Genomic DNA, 19203 nt, shown 5'->3' on the forward strand with positions numbered 1-19203 from the left:
ATACATCGACAGATCTGTTATATTGAAATCATCAACATTTCTGTTTTAGGGTTAACATAATATAGTTTATGTGGTTTTAAAAAGGTAATCTTTTGAATATACAATATGTGGTCCTGTACAAAAGTAGATGTGTGGTCATAAGGAAAAGTTGCTGATGTACAATCTATGCGTTAATATCTATAGTTAACAAAGTTACTTAACTATTGTCCTTTGACATTAGCATAATTCCTCGAAGCTACAGATTGTGTTTTAGTTCTATGTTCTTTTTAACATGTTTTGATTGTGTTTATTTGGGAAAAATACTGCAGTTTCTCTTCTTTGGGCTCATGTAGGATATCAAAAAGTAGTTGTTTATTGAAGAAGAGATGTACAGCGCTCAGGTGCTCACCCTGAGCTAGCAGCATGAAGCTCCAGCTGAAAGAGTCTTAGGAAGAACTCATGCAGGTTACAGTGGAGACGAAACAACTCAGTGGATGGTGGGCTTGGCAGTGAGTGACAGGTGGGTTCGTTTGCCAGACACACTCTTGAATAAATCAGATAAAATTGCATTACTGACAGAAACTCTGTTTGCTTTGTGAGCAGTTCTGACAGGTACATTGACAGTGTCATACCGAACTGACGTCTCAAGAAGTGACCAGAGTCCGCCCTTGCACTGTGGACACTGGAGAACCTGAAGGAAGTACTTTGTGTGTCCAGGAGAACCCCAGGTAGGATTGTTGCGCAGGATACTGTGGAGAACGGTGATAAACATGCTGAGGTACAATGGTTTTGCATCACCCTAGAAGGGAGAGAGCAAGAGCGAAGACTAGGTTATCTTGTCAACTCAGAACAGGGGAGGTACAAACAAGCTTTTTAAAAAACATGTAAAGAGTTCAGATGATTTAACCAAGCTCAGTGGTGATCAAAACATCTAGATGGCTGATATAATTCTGGAAGATCTATTATTACAATTTAATGACAGCAAATAGCAACAAAATAGCAAACATTTCTATAATTACAGGAATTATTTTTTTTTTTACACTCATAATACAATAAATTTACTTAAAGTTGTTTGTTTTTAAAATAAGTCTCTCATGCTCACCAAAGCTGCATTTATACACAGTAATATTGTGAAATATTATTACAATTTTAAAATAACCGTTTTCTAATTTAAAATGCAATTTATTGTGGTGACGGCATAGCTGAATTTTCAGCATCATTACTCCAGTCTTCAGTGTCACATGATCCTTCAGAAATTATTCTGATTTGCTGCTCAAGAAACATTTATTACTGCTATCAACGTTAAAAACAGCGGATACATTTTTTTCAGGATGCTTCAAGAAATATAAGGTTCAAAAGAATAGAATTTATTTGAAATAGAAATCTTTTACTAACATTATACCGTAAATGTCTCTACTGTCACGTTTGATTAATTTAATCCATCCTAGCTTAATAAAAGTAATAATTTCTTTAAAAAAATGTATTACTGACCCCACACTTTTCAATAGTAGTATGTATAATATATAAACACATTTTGTGCAGTTGCTTGCCATATTCTATAACCATTTTCACTTAGCTTGCCACTATAGTTGTATGTTCCTTGTTAAACAAAGCAAAAGCAGTGAGTTTTTACATCAAGCAATGAAAAAAAAAAGGGTAACACTTCAGTTTCGGGCCCAATTTAGGGCTTATTAGAGATGAACATTGGATGACATAGTAAAATTATCAGGAAATTTTAATTCTGAATCTTAATTCCTTTAATGACTTATTCAGAATGACCATATTCTACATCCCTTAATCATACCAAAGTCCCTTTAGGCAGCTCCTGCCACCCGGCCGCCATCTTGGCAACCCCTCCGGGCAGCTATTTCGGACAAACAAGACCAGGCTCCTATCTAAATGAATGGGCAGAGAGTCAGAACTGCACTTTTACTGGTCGCCAAAAAAAAAAAAAAAAAAAAAATCGCTGAAAAAGTTTGACGACTTTGCCCCAAAATAAGGTTTAAAACGCCCTTTTCCCCACAGATTATACTTTTACTACGCATGCAAAAGGGTTCTCGTCTTCGCTGTCGCAGACATCAACTGTGCGGATGCATCAGTGAAACAAGACGATAGGCTTAAATGTTTCCCAGCTTGACTGTTAAAAGCAGACGATAGGTTTTCCAGCCGGAGGTGAGGGACATGTGTATGCAACCGCCATCTTTGCCGTTACGGGTTTTCCCTATATAGTTCTATTGAGGATTTAGGAAGTGGAATGTCTCTATATAAATTGTCTCTGATCATACCCAACACATAAACATAACACCTTGCTAACTATTATTAAACAGTAATTAGGAGTTGGTTAATTGTTAATTAATAGTGAAGAATGTACCCTAATATAAAGTGTGACCATGTTTTTGTTTTAACATCATGTCATCACACAAACATTTTCACCTTGTGTCAATAGGTCTTTAGTAGCTGGTAAAAAAAATGATGCTGTTTTAAAGTAACAGAAACCACACTTCTTAAAACAGCCTTAAAGAAAGAGAGAGTACTACACTTTGCTTTTTAAGAAAGATAATCCCAACTAAAAGTAACAGTGCTTTATAAGGGCCTCTGGGATTTCGAATAGCTCTTATTATACATACCTGCAGTGTGTGCTGCATTAGCTGTTGGAGCAGCAGAGCTGGGGGCTTCACTCCAGGCTGCAGGGACCCCAGGATCTCCTCCAGAGCTTGAGGGTAGAAGGCACACTCCACCAAGCTCTGCACATTGCTAAAATCTACCACTGGAATCTGAGTATAAGAGAAAGACATACAGGAAATAAGATGACTGATGATAATGTGTTCTCAGGGTCAATGTCAAATGAGTGCGTTTGGACATTTCCGCTTGAGAAACCAGAGGAGGCGCACTGCAATGTTTCTTTAATGGGTATGCCAATCATGAATGTACCGATCAAACGGATTTGCCTAAATCAGGTGACCTGGCTGCGATAAGCCCTCCGTTTATTACTCCTCAATGTGACACGCAGGAAATTGAATGACCCAATCATCTTGATGAGTCAAACACTTTAACAGCTTGTGTATGGCAGAAAGATGTGTTGAAAAGTTTTACACAGGTTTGAATACCTGAACAGGCAGGTTTGGTGTGTAGTAGCTGTAGAACTCCGGGACTGTCAAAAGCATTTTCTTCCTTTTCTGAAACGAGATGTCATGTAAGGTCATACTTTATAGTAGTTATAGTGATAAGCGTGACAACTTTCTCATTTGTGCCTAAAATCCATCTGCGAAAGCCATAATTATGTTTCAAAATGAGTTATAAAAGTACCAGAATAAAATATATATTAGACCTCCATTATTACGATGTATTCTTTGAACATTTGCTCCAATTCTTTATGTGAAAAGTCATCAGTGACATCCATGGACTCGTCAGTGACAGCAGCAGCAACCTGGGCGGCTGATTCACAGCTCTCTTGTCCATCAGATGAGTCTAAATTACAGGACCAGTTTAACTTGGAGTAAACATGCTGCAAAAGAAAAACAGCAGAAACATAATTACTATCAAAGATCGAATGTGAAATTAAATTGATTTTTTTTTTTTAAACAAATCTCGATAACACGCAACACTTTGCAAAAAGTTTTCTTTCGCTAACATGAGTTAATGTAACATGAACTAACCATGAACAATACATTTGATACTGTATTTGTTAATCTTTGTAAACATTGGTTAAAATCCAGTTCACTGTTTGTTCATGTTACTTCACAGTGCATTAACTAATGTTAACAAATACAACTTTTGATTTGAATAATTTGTATTACTAATGTTAAAGTAAACATTAACAAAGATTAATAAATGCTGTAGAAGTTTAATACATTACTAACAGTTAGGTAACGTCATAAGTGTTAACGAAATCTCTTATGCTCAGCAAGGCTGCATTTATTTTTTCAAAAACATAGCAAAAAAACAAAAAACAAAAAAAACAGTAATATTGTAAAATATTATTATCATTTAAAATAACTGTCTTCTATTTTAGCCAAAGCTGAATTTTCAGCATCATTACTAGTCACATGATCCTTCAGATTTCATTATAATATGCTGATTTGATACTTAAGAGAAACATTTCTTATTATTATCAATGTTGAAAACAGTTGTGTTGCTTAGTTTTTTTGTTGAAAATTATAATTTTTTTTCCAGATTTTGTGATGAATTAAGGTTCACAAGAACAGAATTCCATTGAAATAGAAATCTTTACTGTCAATTTTAAGCAATGTAATGCATCCTTGCGAAATAAAAGTATTTATTTAAAAGAAGATTAAAGCTAATGAATATAAGAATACATTTTTATATTTAATAATAAATATTTTTTAAGTCCAATTTAGTATGAGACTTGCCTGAGAGTGCTCAACGACCACGTTATCTGTGCGTTTCTAACAATTTCAATCGATGAAACTACAAAGCTGGTACGGAAGTATATACAATTACAAAATAAAGTAATTATAATTGTTATTGTTGTTGTTAATATTATTTTATAAAGTAAGTTACATAAGATAAAGGAGTTTTATCATCAGGTCCGAATTCACTCACTTCATTTCATACACTCCTTGCAGATATAGTGCACTCAAATGCCATACACTACATAGGGATTAGTGAATGAGTGAACGAGTGACCGGTTTCGGACACAGTCGAAGTCATTATATGATTATGTTGTATGGAAAACAGTCTTTCTTTTACATTCCATGAAAAATCACAACACAATAGATGCTGAGTTAACAATAACCAATGTGTCACTTTTGGATGAACTACTCCTTAAAAAAAAAACATACAATACAAAAAGTTACTTTACCCCAAAAAGATGTTTGGCTACATAGCTGACTTTGTAGCGAGGGATCCCACACTTCTCTGCTCTCTCATCGGATGTGTTTTTGTATAACACATGAGTTACAGCATGTGATTTTGGCCAGTCTGTGTAGACAACAGCTCTGCCTGCTTTTAGTAGCCTGCAAAAAAAAAAAAAAAAAGAAAAAAAAAAGTGGTTTGCAAAATTCGCATTAGATATTTCAACATAAGCCTCCAGCAAAATATCATCACTGGAGGCCCAAATCATGTTGTCCAAACAAAGTGCGTCACTGTGCACATCCTGACCTCACAAACATACTCCTCCTCGTTGGATCATCAATGTCAACAAGCACAACCCAGTCCTAAAGGTGGGAAAGGGAAATGTCAAACATTTCTTTAAGCCGTTTGCAAAGTGAGTTAACAATATAGTGACGCTCACCTGAAATGCTCCAGACACTGTGCTGTTAGTCACCCTCTCTCTCCATGTTTTCAGTGGATTGGGTATCTCAGGGGTCTGAGCAGTTAGGTTTATCTCGTATGAAGCCTCTGGTAGCCACAACATTTGCTTCACACTATCCAGAACAAATTCTGGGGTGACTATCCACTTCCCTGAAACAAATAGAAAGCATAGTCAACATTTGAGTTTAAGTTTGGGAACATTATTATTATTATTTTTTTTTGAGATTATGATTTTTATTTTCAATCAATAAACAACCCCAATCATACAAGAATGAGAATAGAGATACATTTAGGAAAAAACAAAACACAAAAAAATCATACACACAGAACACAACTTAAACACTGGCAGCTAACTTATTAACTGTAAAGTATTCAAAGAAGCTCTTTAAGGGCAAAGGCTATATTCAACATTATTATTTTTTTAAAACCTTTTTGAAAGAAGTCTCTTGTGCCCACGTATGCATCAAAAATAGAGTAAAATAGTAATATTGTAAAATATTATCAGAAACTGTTTTACATTTTATTAAATTTTAAAACATAATTTATTCCTGTGATGGCAAAGCTAAATTTTCAGCATCATTACGCAGGTATTCAGTGTCACACGATCCTTCAGAAATCATTATATTATGCTGATTTGCTGCTCAAGAAACATTTATTATTATTATTATTAGCAATGTTGAATACATTTTAAAAAATATATGGAAACAATGATAGCATTCAAACATTTGTGGCAAGATTTAATTATTATTATTATTTGTTATAATTTCCACAAAAATGTTAAGCAGAAACTGTTTTCAACATTGATAATAATAATATAAAATGTTAACTGATTTCTGAAGGATCATGTAATACTGAAGACTGAAGTAATGACACAGAAAATTCAGCCTTGTCATGACATAAATAAATCAATAGAAAATAGTTATTTTAATGTGTAATAATATGTCACAATATTGCTGTTTTTACAGTATTATTGATTAAATAAATGCAGCCTTGGTGGTCAGAAGATACTTTTTTCAAAAAAAAAAAAAAAAAAAAAAAAAACTGTAATGAGTCCATTCCTGTAACATGTCAACAAATTAATTATTTAATCCATTAAAGCAAATGACGGTCAAGTCTCAATTTCCAATATTACAGACCTGCAGCACAGGCTGCGAGAAACTTTTCACTTGCTAAAGCTTTTTGGACGATGAGGTGAGTTGTTGCCTCCTTGTAATCCTGGAACAGAAACATGTTGGCATTGAAATATTGTGAACTGTAAATTATGTAAAACAAACAAAAACTCATCTGATATAAAGTCACTTTACTAATCTGGTCTACAACCTTACCATGAGATAGCTTGCGATAGGAAAAGGTCAAGAACTTTGAGGTTGAGTTTATTCTCATGAGGGGTTCAATTAGTAGAGAGAACAATTTGTGACTGACTATATTAAGATGGTATTGAGGACAAGGACAAAATTATACAGTCCGAAATACACTGTAACATCAGGAAGCGATTAGAGTCATTTTTCATGGCTAATCACCAACACTTTATCATTTTCTGCATGCACTGTAAGACATGTTTCACGAAATGGAGGAGAAGGTGGGCTCATGCGAAATTTACAAAGGCTGTATAATATAGCAGTGCACTTTTAAGTGGTTATGCCACACTTAAACATGTTATTGAATTAACCTAGAAGATTCTGCTAACAAAATTATATACTATAGCTTTCTTACAACTAACTAGTTTACTTTTCCCCACCTACTTTTAGATAACTGGTATATTAATATTGAAATATTTAAAATATAACAACTTTGTTAAATATATTGTTTGATTCGTGTGCTTGTGTGTGATGTACTTTCTTTAAAATAAAGTACACCGCAGGGGCGGCTCGCCCATAGAGGGCGCTGGGGCGCCGCCCTCCCTCCGACCTGTTTGTCTGTTTTTTTAATATATATTATAATTTATCATTTTGAAAAATAATCTGTGTTAATTATATGCTAATAATGGTTTTACTTTTAAAAGTGTTTTGAACTCACCAGAATGATATTTGCATTCACTTTCGTTACTTTTATCATGTTGGTGTAGTAGTATAGCCAATAGGCTGTCTTCTCAGGGCGCCAGTTCGCTCAGCCCCACAGTGCTGGAATTTAAGCCAATGGTTCCCCGGTTGCTATGCAAAAAAGTTTATATTTCGCCAATCAGCGCCGTCAAATTTTATGGTTTGGGGGCGCTGAAAATATCGCCCACAGTATCAGATTAGGGGAGTGCACCGTGCACGCGCACCACAGGACATTTTTTTTACCTCAGATGAGAGCAGAATGGCAGCGCCAGTGACGTCGAGTGGAAATAATGTAAAGTTAGTTGTGGGAATTGATCTGTCTGTCTCTGTCACTCACTCACTCACTCACTCACTCACACACACATAAACACTGTTTCACACACATTTGATTTTAAAAATAGTTATAGGAATATTAATACCTGTGTGTTTGCTTTGTTTTTGATGTTTTTAAGTTCTGAGCTAGATTACTGTGTTTAATACTAGTTAAAATCAACTTTCTTCTCATACTTGGGTGTTATCAAGAACGTTGTCCCACAGTCTTTTTCAGAGCCTTTTCTCTCTCTCTTTCTCTAGTATCAACACATTGTTATCCATTATCCAATTGTCAAAAATATATAGTCTACAGCTGGGGATTGATTGAAATGTCTAAACTAGATTGTTGTATTACTTATTATTTTTTGTATTACCTATATTATAATTTATCAATATTATGCGTTTGCACTTTTTCTGTCAGCACACAGAGCATAATAAACATTCAACTTGTTCATTATCATTAACTGTCAAACTGTTATTATTATTATTGTATTATTTGACCATTGGTATTGACTGGTTTAAGTTATTTTATTGGTATAGGTAAGGGCATGGCCTAAGGCCTAAAATGCACCAGAATGCAGGAAATCACATCTACTAAATTCAAAATTTTCTGGGGGGGAACCCCCAGACCCCCCTCTTATTCAGCCCCCCCTACTATAATTTTCACCAGCCGCCACTGGTACACCGGTTTGATATTTTCTATCTATGCAATCAGTCAAAAACTAAACTGCCCGCATAGTTCAGGGCCAAATACAAAAGCAGATGTCATAATTCATAAGGTTGTCTCAATTTATGGTAAGGGTAAAGAATTATGTGAAATTGGAGAGGACGTTGACGTTACTTACAGAGCCCCCAATGTATCTGCCACCCAGCCGTCTGATGCCCTGGAGTAACTGTCTTTTCTGGGAATAATTCTTGATACCAGACATTTGAAAGACATATTTATCGTCAACCATCCTAGTGAAAAACAGGGATGTGAATAATATCATAAATGAGTTATGCAATGACAGCTTTCGAATAAAATTAAGTTACATTGACTGGATTTGGCTGTTTACAAACACTACAGAAAGGAAACATCGCAAATTATTATTATTATTACAAGATGCGTACAATGTTTCTATATCTCACCTGAAACAGAAAACAGTGCAACCGTATGACGAATTACAGAGTCTGATCTCGCTCTTAACACAGCAGCGCGCCAAATGTCATCACTGGCCATTCGCATTATATCGAACGACACCTTCAGCAGTGTATATAACACACACAAAACATAAGTAATATGACACTAACTGTAAAACTATATCGATTAGATCTTTTCCCGTTTCGTTGTTACAGTCATTTTGCCTAGTTTAGTTGCACTTTCAAACCTTGCGTACTGTGTGAAGCCTGACCATGTTATAATAAGGGGTGACCACTATGTTCAAAGTCATTTAAATATTATTATCTCTAATTTGAGTTGAATGCAGTTAAACTAAAGGCCTGCAAAAATAAATAAATGAAACACTGTATGAATTTTGAAGTAAAAACAACGAAAGAGAAGGAGATTATAACCGGAACAAGAACACGCTCCCCTCTAATCTTAGTGATTTAGTCTGTTCCGTAACACGGAAATTCAGATGTTCTTCCGGTTGGTTGTCAGAGACGCTTTGCGCTTGAGAAACACACAGGAGAGGCATAGCAGCGCGTCATCACATGTTTATAAACAAACGGATGCGACGGCTGAACTGTTCTATATTCATCTCCGTGAGCGAGCTTGACAGCATGTTATTTAATCATATGAAAGCCTTTTAATCTTATAAGACACTTTAGTCTGCAATCTGATGTTGTGGATCGATATAAATGACTCGACATGAAAGACATTCTTCCTCACGTTCCCATTAAAACACTCGCAGTCTCCCTCCATTAGTGCTGTCTGCTGAGAATAGAAGAAAAGACTATGAGACTGTCCATTTGCTATAATTATTTGACACTGTTAGACCCATGCTTTTAGGTTTGATTGCTATAGCAAACACTGCTCAGATCATTTTACTGCAATGAAAAGTAAAGATTTGGGAAGAAATGCATCTGACAAGTCTGCTTGGATTTTAGCCCTCGCTAGTCCTTCATTGCTATTGGATTTAATGTGATGAAGAGCCTCTGAAATCACAGCTTGAAAAGGTACTGTGTACTTTGCGTTAACATCAGTGTTTTGGTATTTACACGTGTGTGTGTGTGTGTGTGGTTTGATAGTGGAGTGTCTCATAAGTGGTGATGAAGTAGCCTAAATTGCTTTGACAAAACCGCAGTGTTACATATGCACTTGAGCAACAGGTGTGCTTTAAGCTGCTGTGTGCATAAGGTCAAAGCAAATATTACATAAGTAAATAATTCCACATTAAGTGGTGATTTTTAAACAATACTTAATAATTATTCACAAAAGAGGGGCATAGAAGATCTAGGTCTAGATAAAGGGTTGTTGACATAAAAAACTTTCAGGAAGTTTAATTTGGTGTGACATGCTGTTAATCTACATCTATTTCAAGAACATTTTGCTAACTTTTTATAAATGTATGCACATAATCAAAATTGGTTGTACTAATTGGGATTTATTTTTATCAGGTGAAGGCAAACAAATTAAATGTCATGGATGAAAATTTAATAAGGAAAGATTTAGAAAGATGGCTCCATCATTGTTTTATTTTTTAAAGGACTAAAATTGGCAATCCTTGTTGTATTTTATGCAAATGGCGACAGTAAAAAAATAGAAAAAAGCACTCTTCAAAGTGTGCATGTCTGCAACTCAAGAAGTAAAACTATCTTAATATAATTGCAGATTTTGGTTCTTAACAAACCTTTTGTATGGCATCTTTATTTTAAATATATATATATATATATATATATATATATATATATATATATATATATATATATATATTTGTTAATTCCCAGAGATATAGGGATCTCAATGTTGCTGCATGAGTAAATTGTTAAAGTGTACACATTTTCAGTCAACAAAAACAATGAAAATGTGGGTGACCTTTCAAGCAGCTGATACTTAATGTCTTTAAAGAGTGATGTCTGAAGAACAAATAATGTTAAAACTAGAATTGTATTTGGTTTCCTTTTATCAAAACAACTGTATTAAACATATCAATTTTAATGATATTACTGTGCCAATTTCTAAAAAAATACATTGAAATGGACAAGTTGAGGCACAATAATAGATCTTCCTTTCCTTTCATAGATCTGTAGAAGTACATTTCTGAAATAGGCCTAAAAAAAGTGAAACCCAAAATATAAAAAGTAATGAAGTTATTTTTTAATGAGTATTCAACTATTTTGTATAGGGGGGTATCAACATGTCATATTTCTTATGCTTATATTTCTTACGGTGACAGTTCAAAATTAAGGAAAAGCTCTTATTGTGTTTGAATGCCTGTAACTCAAGAAGCAATAAAGATATTGGTTCGGTATCACTTTACAATATCGTTCCATGTCAAATTAACTAAATTTCAGAAACTTCCCTGTCTCAAATTTTTGATTTTAGATATTTAGATATTTTAGATTTTTTTTTTTCTGTAAAAAGACACATATATAGTGATGAAAGCCAACATATTAAATGCTACAGATATATATTCACTGAGTTTTTGTAGAGAGGGGTCAAAATGACAATGTTCACCTGGGATTTTGAGCCAAAGGTGTAAAAATGACTTGAAAAGATGGTAGAATCAATATTTTATTTTTACACAGAGATTGATAGGTCTATTAGTTAAATCTGTTTACTTTAGCAATCTTTGTTGCATTATATGCCAACAATAAATGAAAAAAAAAAAAAAAAGGTTAACGCTTAACAAAAGCTTAACAAACTTTTCATTTAGTATCTTCCTTTTAAAGGAGATATGGATATCTTACTGGGGCTCCATGAGTAAATTGGTCAATTGTACACATTTTCAGTGGTCAAAAACCAAATGTGGGTCATTCCATACAGCTGAGACTTTTTTTTTCTTTTAAAGAGGAATAGATAAAGAGAAAACATACTTGGTTACTAACAGTTCCCTGAGAGTAGGGAACGAATATTGCTTAGCTGACACACAGTGGGGAAAACTCCTTTTCCTCGAAATATTGAAGAATTTGTTAAAAATGCAGTGTAGCTACACAGAGAGACACAGCAGAGTGTCTAGCTCGCTCATTGGCTGTGCTGCAGCAACTATCCACTCCAATACACATACCAATCCACAGACTTGGTGCCAAATACGTATATCAGAGTGCGCTTAAATGGATGAGGCCTAGGCCTATAAATATCGCTCATTTCAGCCAATTCATCAGGTTTAAATCGACTGAAGTGACACATCCTGACAAATTGCAATAGTGCTGCAGGCTACGCAATACTCGTTCCCTACTTTCAGGGAACCGAGGTTACGTTAGTAACCGAGTACGTTCCATTTCGGGATTGGTCACTTCGTATTGCGTAGCTAATATGGAGAGGGGACGCAATGTAAAACGCAGCACATTTGCAATTTGGCTGTACACCTGGAGCCTAGGGAAGCATCCTGAGGATCAACAGAACAAGCCATCATAATGGCAGGATTAGCGCCACCGCCATTCTCCGAGGGTGGGAGTGCCAGCTGAGTGATGACCTGAGCTCTGAATGGGGTTGAGAGCACTTAAGGTACATAACCATGTCAAACCTTAGTCTCACAGAGAGCGCCTACAAATCTCCCACTCGCTTGACTGATGCCAATGCTATCAGTAGAGCAGTTTTTAGCGAATGTAGTGGTTCGAACGGGGGAACTTTTTGGGCCCTAAGGACCGTTGAGAGGTCCCACGCTGGTGCAGTGGGGGGCCTGGGAGGGTTCAACCTCCTGCCTCCTTTGAGAAAGCGGACGATAAGGCCGTTTGCATGGTGCACGTACACTTTGAGCGTGGATGGGGAGTGACCTGATCCCAGGAGCTCTTGTAAAAAGGAGAGCACCACTGACTCTTAACATGAGTGGGGCTCAAAGCTTCTGGCTGAGCACCAGCCAGTGAATACTGACCACTTTGGAGCGAAGAGTCGTCTCTTAGACGACGCTCTAGCCTCAGTGATTGTATTCATGATCTTTTCTGGTAGTTCCCCAGATACCCGTTCAGAGGCCATATATGGAGGGCCCATAAGTCGGGGCGAGGATGCCAGATCGTCCCGTTCACCTGTGTGAGGAGGTCCTTCGTCAGAGGCACTGGCCAGGGGACAGTGTCCGGTATTTGTGCCAACTCTGGCAACCGCACTTGTGTTATCCAGAAAGGAGCTACCAAGAGGACTGGGCACCCGTTCTCCTTGATCCGTCTGATGACCTGAGGGATCATAGAGATGGTGGGAATGCATATAGCAGTAGACTGGGCAATGGGTGGGCCAGCGTGTCCCTGCTCTTCAAAAAAAGTGGTGCAGTGAGCGTTGTTTTAGGAGGCGAAGAGGTTGAACTGCTCTCTACTGCGAAAAACCAATCCCCCAGGCAAACCTGCGTGAGAAATTGTTTGGTAGTTTTCATTCTGAATGGCCTTCTCATGAGAGCTTTGTTCAAAATGGGGCATGTGTCGCCATCTGTCTTTGGTACAAGAAAATAAGGAGGGACCGGTTCTATCACCCCTTTTGCTAGTAAGATTTTCACTTCGGTGCGAAGCACGTGAGCCACGTTGCTTTCACAGAGGTCTCGATGACCGCCTAAAAAATGCGGCTGAATTGGAGTGAGTGGACTCACTTTATAATATTCATAACCCAGTTTGACACATTGGGGGTGGCTTGCCAGGCCTGGGCCTTAACTTTAACTTCCTCTCAAAAGTGTTTTTATAATCATCTATATTTGTTTCAGTTTTATGGATATTTGGAAGATGGGATTTTGTTTATTTTAACAGCTTCTGAAGCTACCAAGAGTTAAAATACATAGTATCGTAACTACATGTTACCTCATCGACATCCCTATATGAGATTGAAACATAGGCTATAGGGCCTTAAAAATGAATATTCCAAAAGAAAAGTTTTGTGAATCTAGAATCTAAAATGACATTAAGATAGAAAATTTAGAAAATGTTTGTTTTTCTATGTTCTAGTTTCAGTATTATTTGTTTTTCAGACATTTTTCTTTAAACACATTAACTATAAGCTTTTTTTAAGCTACCTACATTTGGTTCTTGAAATGGGTAAAATTTAACTATTTTAGGTTTCACTTTATTTGGATAGTCCATTTAACACATTTAGTTGACTATAATAAACGTTGTAACTCACTAGAGTGTAGAGTATTAGTAGACTGGTAGGGTTAGGGATAGAATAAGTTGATATGTAGTTGCAAAGTTACTTTTAGTCAGTAGATTGTCTGTTGGAGGAGCATCACAACAAAGAATTTGCAGATATTAAGCAGAAAGTCTACTAATAATCTAATGAGAGTTAGTTGGCATGTACCGTAGTTGCAAAGTTACTTATAGTCAACAGGATGTTCAAAAGGGAACATCAAAATAAAGTGTTACCCAATTTTACCATGGAGCTGCTTTGAGATCCCCATATCTATGGGATTGAACCAAATGGGGTCTTAAAAATCAAGATTTCAAAAGAAAGTTAATTAAGAATGAGAATCTAGAAGGATTTTATTATAAATATCTAGAAGGATATTTAACATTATTTGTTCTTTAGATATTTCTTTTTAAAATAAAATAAAAAAGTATTAGCTGTAAATGCAAAGTGACCCACATTTGGTTTTTGACCACTGAACATGTGTAATTGACCAATGGAGCCACATTGGGATCTCCAAATCTCTGGGATTGAACCATCAAGGGCCTTTAAATGAAGATACCAAAAATAAATTTTGTTAAGAGACAGAATCTAAAACGATATTAGATAGGCCTAATATCTTGGTAACATTTTACAATAAGGTTTCATTTGTTAACATTAGTTAGCCTAATGTTCACTAACATGAACTGATCATATTTAAGCAATGTGTTACTGTATTTGTTAACCTTTGTTAATGTTAGTTAATAAAAAATACAGCTGTTCATTGTTGATCATGTTCCTTCGGTGCATTAACAAATGTTAACAAATACAACTTATGATTTGAATAATGTATTAATAAATGTTGAAATTAACATTAACAAAGAGATTAATCAATGCTATAGAAGTGCAGTTCATTATTAGTTCATGTTATTGAACTAGCCTACATTCAACTAATATAGTAGTTAAAATTATTTTAACGAATGAAACCTTCTCATTCCATGTCAACCAGAGGTCTCCAGATGATTTATTTTATTTTTTATTTTTAAATTTTGTTAATATTTTTTTCTGTTGAAAAATAGGCATAAATAGTGATGAAAGTGAGACAATTTTTCACCTGAAAGTTGGAGCTAAATTACAGGGTGTAAAAATGACTTGGCAGCATCATTATTTTATTTTTTTTACACAGACTGATAGGTATATTAGTTAAATATGTTTACTTCAGCAATCTTTGTTTCATTTATTGCCAAAGGTGACAGTCCAAAAAGGTCTTCTTGTGTTTTTTTTACGTTTGCATACCTGTAACTCAAGAGTTAGCCTATTAATATCCTTCTATATTTAGTTTTTTTAACAAGAATTTCTTTTGGTATTTTAATTCAAAGGCTCTATGGTTTAATCCAAGATATATGGAGATCTTAATTCGGTTCTATTAGTAAACATTTTCAGTGGCCAAAAACCAAATGTGGGTCACTTTGCACACAGCTGATACTTATCTGAACAACAAATAAGGTTGAAAACTGTTCTTTCTTATCGGCACAATTATATACCTGAGTGGACCATTCCAGGACGATTTCCTTTTTTTTTTCTTTCTCTCCTCCAATTCTTTTCTTTCTTTCTTTTCTTTCAATTCTTTTCTTTTCATGTTCACCTGCATTGTATGAACTATGAATATTGTGCAGTTTGGCCTGTCTCAACCATGCAGCCAACAACCTTCTCACCATTTCAGAGTAAAACAATGCACTTCTTTAATATCCCGAAAGCTTTATTTCTGAGTTTTGGGAGCTAGAACATGATGAGAAAAACATTTTTTAGGCAGTTTTAAAGCAGAGGCACTGGCTGCTTAATATTTCACACCACTACCTCCAGTCTGTGTGGGGAACAGTTTGTAAGGGTAGACATGCAGAGAAACACTAGTGTGTCTTTAAGTGTCGAGAGAATACATCTGCCCCAGCTCTTTCTCTCTCAAACACACACACACACACACACACACGCTTATGCACAACACCAGCTCTCTTCCTTGTATGGCAGCTTTCAGAACTACTCTGGGACTCCACAACATTTGAGTTCAAAATAGATAACAAGACAAAGGAAATGGAGGGTGCATCTGCCTAATTGGGCCCTATGTGGTGACAGCATGAACCTGACACTTTTCCCACAACTCTCATGTGGATGAGACACGGGCGATGATGCGCATCCCTTTGTAACATCGGCTACACACACACGTGCGCGCGCACAGACATTGACGCAGACGGTCCCAGTGTAATTACACTGTTTGGTTCCTAATCCTATGTCTTAAAAACCTACACAAGTCACTTTCTCTCTCTTCACTCTTTCCCCTTTAGACAGTAGTCGGGGCTTGAATGGAGTTTAGAAAATAATAACATGCAAGCTTAACTGCGGAGTCTGTCAAGTAAGGGAAATAATATTTGTCCAGCTGGACAGCCTTTCCCTTTGTGCGGGCTAAATTAATGTTGAGATTTCTGTCTGCGAGAGGAGAAAGGGCTGTCGTGTCTGAGAGGAAGTGCGAGCTGTTTGGTGTTTGACAGGGATTATTAAAATCAGCGCAGATGAAGGGGAGAGGGGCGCCAGCAAAGCCAAATTGACACTGACACTCTCCATTACACTCCACTTGACTTGCGATGACGACGTTGATACAGTCTTTCTCTCGCTGGCGCACTCTGGATCTGCGTGGAGCAAGACTTGAACATTGAGAGCTTTATAGCAATCTGAGGCCGGATGGATTGTTTATTTAAAGCGAGGGCAAGAAGATGTGTCAGTCTATATCCCGACGGCATCTTGTAATACCGCGAGGCCGCTCTTTCCGATATGCATGTATTACCACCCGAGCTCTACTGTAAATTGAATGGCACTCCAGCTTGACGCCGAGAGGGAGGTGGATAGATGAAAAGCAATGGATTGAGACTAGAAATATTTATGGCAGATGATAACTAGCGCCTTGTTCCAGCTGCGCTTTGACGCACAGCCACTGATAAGGATCTTGTTGGAGGTGAAATCAAATCATTTCGTGTAAGGGGACGTCATGTGTGTTCGAGGATGTTTCATCAAACATAAAGGCTTCTCTTTTCATGCTTATATTTGATCCCATTCCGACAAATGCAATACACAAGCAGACATCCATTATTTTTGCTCCCACTTCTTTTCTTTTTTACTGGCTACGGCTATGATGTCGGTTATGGTGCCCTGAATAGGTGTGAAATTGATCTGTATGTATTGTTTTACCCAATACAGTAGCGTGCAGCAGAAGCAGTGTTTCCAAAACTTTAAAAAAGTAATCTTGGATCCTTTCATTATGGTGTGGGTGGGTTTATGAATAATGATGGACAATTGCCAACAAAACATTTATTATATGAAACAGGTGCATATTAATGACTAAATATCTCTGTATCATTGGAGTATAGAATGTCAAGACGGAAACATGGGACAGAATGTGTGAGAGGCTTCTCACTGCAGAGCAAATGGGTGGAGCTTGACATCCATCTCCTCCACTCTGGACCTTATCAGTGGAGCTAGGAGGTCCAATCACACCCTAAACAAAACCTTAAAATTATCCCTAAGCTCCACCCCTTTGAGAGGTGGTGCTGGACTAGGCTTTGCAGCAAGCACCACTTGAAATGTGTCAGAATTACAGTATGTATGTGATCCCAAACATTAGCAATCCAAAACCACCACAATATTCTAGAAATAAGCCCCAAAAATGTGTGCAATTTTTGACCAAACAAGCCCTAAAAGGCTGTTCACACCAAGGATATATAAGTATAGAGTTTGAATAATCATTCTACTTCTATGATAATAGGAAAGTCTACACCTCAGATAATGACACAGATGAAGGTTATCGTTGGAAACACTTTTAGAATGTCTTTTTTCCAGCCGATGAACAGTAAAAACGTTGACAGTCAATTAGAATCTACCTGTGAGCATTTACATCGGCACACTCTTTTAAACAGAACTGTTCCTTGGTGTTATTGTTATAGTTATAATAGTCATTCCTCAAGTTGGAAGTTGCTTACCAGTTGCTTTTCCCTTATAATCTGAATGTATAGTATGAATATAAGGGCTGATGTTTGTTTTTAAAGTAGTAAAGAAAGTTCTTAATTTTTACCAGTATTTCTTTTTTTTGTAGGGAAAAAAAATGGACTGGCAAGGTGACTTCCCGCATGACCATGCATTTGTGGAGATGCAGTTGGAAGGAATCCCTGGTGAGGTGGACATCCAGAACCTGATCAGAGACACGGAGGAAAAACTCAGACTCAATGCCTGCAGGTCAGTGGACTAGAGGACTCACATTTTTACACAATGTTGTCCTTGGAGGTGGAGGTGTGCAATTGTAAAGTGTTAATGCATTTTCCCATCTAAATTTAATGTAAAGAGATAGAATCAGGGCTTAATAATAAATAAACAAATCTGTTACAGTATGTTATCAGTGTGGCTAAAAATACTTCATATTGTATTTTGACAAGTCATTTAGAATGGGGACCTCCTTTGCTGAGTGGAAATAAGTTTGAGAATTCATCCTGTCCTATATTCCACCATGGTAAATCTGGGGTGTGTTTCCCGAAAGCATCGTTAGCCACACTGTAAAAAAAAAAAAAAAAAAAAAAAAAAATATATATATATATATATATATATATATATATATATATATATATATATATATATATATATATGGTTACACTTTATTTCGATAGTCACTTTAGACATTCTACTAACTAAAAGTAACTTTTCAACTACATGTCAACTAAGTGTCATTAGAGTATTAGTAGGCTGTAGTAGACTGTCAGTAGACTGTTAGGTTAGGGTTAGGTGTTAGGGTTCAGGTTAGGAGAACAAGTTGACTTGTAGTTGCTAAGTTACTTACAGTCAGTTGAATGTCTGTTGGGGGACCAACAAAATAAAGTGTTAGCAGATATTAAGCTGACAGTCAACTAATACTCTAATGATAGTTAGTTGACATGTAGCGGCAAAGTTACTAATAGTAAGTTGAATGTCTAAAGTGGACTATCAAAATAAAATATTTTCTAGATTTGTTATCACAACATTATAATAATTTATTTAGTTGAGATAACTTATTATTTTGAGTTTCTGATGATTAAATTAATCTCCTTCATTGTATGAACTCACTTTTTCCAGTTCAATCAACTTAAAATTTTAAGGCAACCCAGGTTACTTACTTTTTTTTAAGTTAAACCAACAATATTTTTTACAGTGTAGTAATCACAACATTTTTTCTTTTGTCAAATCAACTTAAATAATTTATTTAGTTCAGATAACATATAATTTTGAGTTTCTGATGATTAAATCATTCTCCTTCATTGTATTAACTCACTTTTTCCAGTTCAATGAACTTAAAATCTTAAGGCAACCAGG

At 36.0% G+C, this 19203-nt stretch overlaps 2 protein-coding genes across 3 annotated transcripts in view; one reads left to right on the top strand and one right to left on the bottom strand.

Annotated features, from left to right (window-relative positions):
• Positions 1-9015, bottom strand: part of slf1 (SMC5/6 complex localization factor 1) — a 42686-nt gene extending 33671 nt beyond the window's left edge. The window contains exons 1-11 of the mRNA XM_039662464.2: positions 8733-9015; positions 8450-8561; positions 6390-6468; positions 5234-5403; positions 5101-5156; positions 4802-4955; positions 3308-3484; positions 3087-3155; positions 2607-2753; positions 612-778; positions 389-523 (exon numbers count right to left, since the gene is read on the bottom strand). Coding sequence (XP_039518398.2) covers positions 389-523; positions 612-778; positions 2607-2753; positions 3087-3155; positions 3308-3484; positions 4802-4955; positions 5101-5156; positions 5234-5403; positions 6390-6468; positions 8450-8560 — 1265 coding nt within the window. The 5' untranslated portion in view covers position 8561; positions 8733-9015. The remainder of the gene's footprint in view (positions 1-388; positions 524-611; positions 779-2606; positions 2754-3086; positions 3156-3307; positions 3485-4801; positions 4956-5100; positions 5157-5233; positions 5404-6389; positions 6469-8449; positions 8562-8732) is intronic.
• A 235-nt stretch (positions 9016-9250) lies between these two features.
• Positions 9251-19203, top strand: part of kiaa0825 (KIAA0825 ortholog) — a 180615-nt gene continuing 170662 nt past the window's right edge. For both annotated transcript variants that reach the window (XM_039662110.2, XM_089130120.1), the window contains exons 1-2: positions 9251-9761; positions 17960-18099. In XM_039662110.2, coding sequence (XP_039518044.2) covers positions 17969-18099 — 131 coding nt within the window. In that variant the 5' untranslated portion in view covers positions 9251-9761; positions 17960-17968. The remainder of the gene's footprint in view (positions 9762-17959; positions 18100-19203) is intronic.

The sequence above is a fragment of the Pimephales promelas genome, chromosome 4 (genome assembly GCF_988280905.1).
Source record: "Pimephales promelas chromosome 4, fPimPro1.hap1.1, whole genome shotgun sequence".
Classification (NCBI taxonomy): Eukaryota; Metazoa; Chordata; class Actinopteri; order Cypriniformes; family Leuciscidae; genus Pimephales; species Pimephales promelas.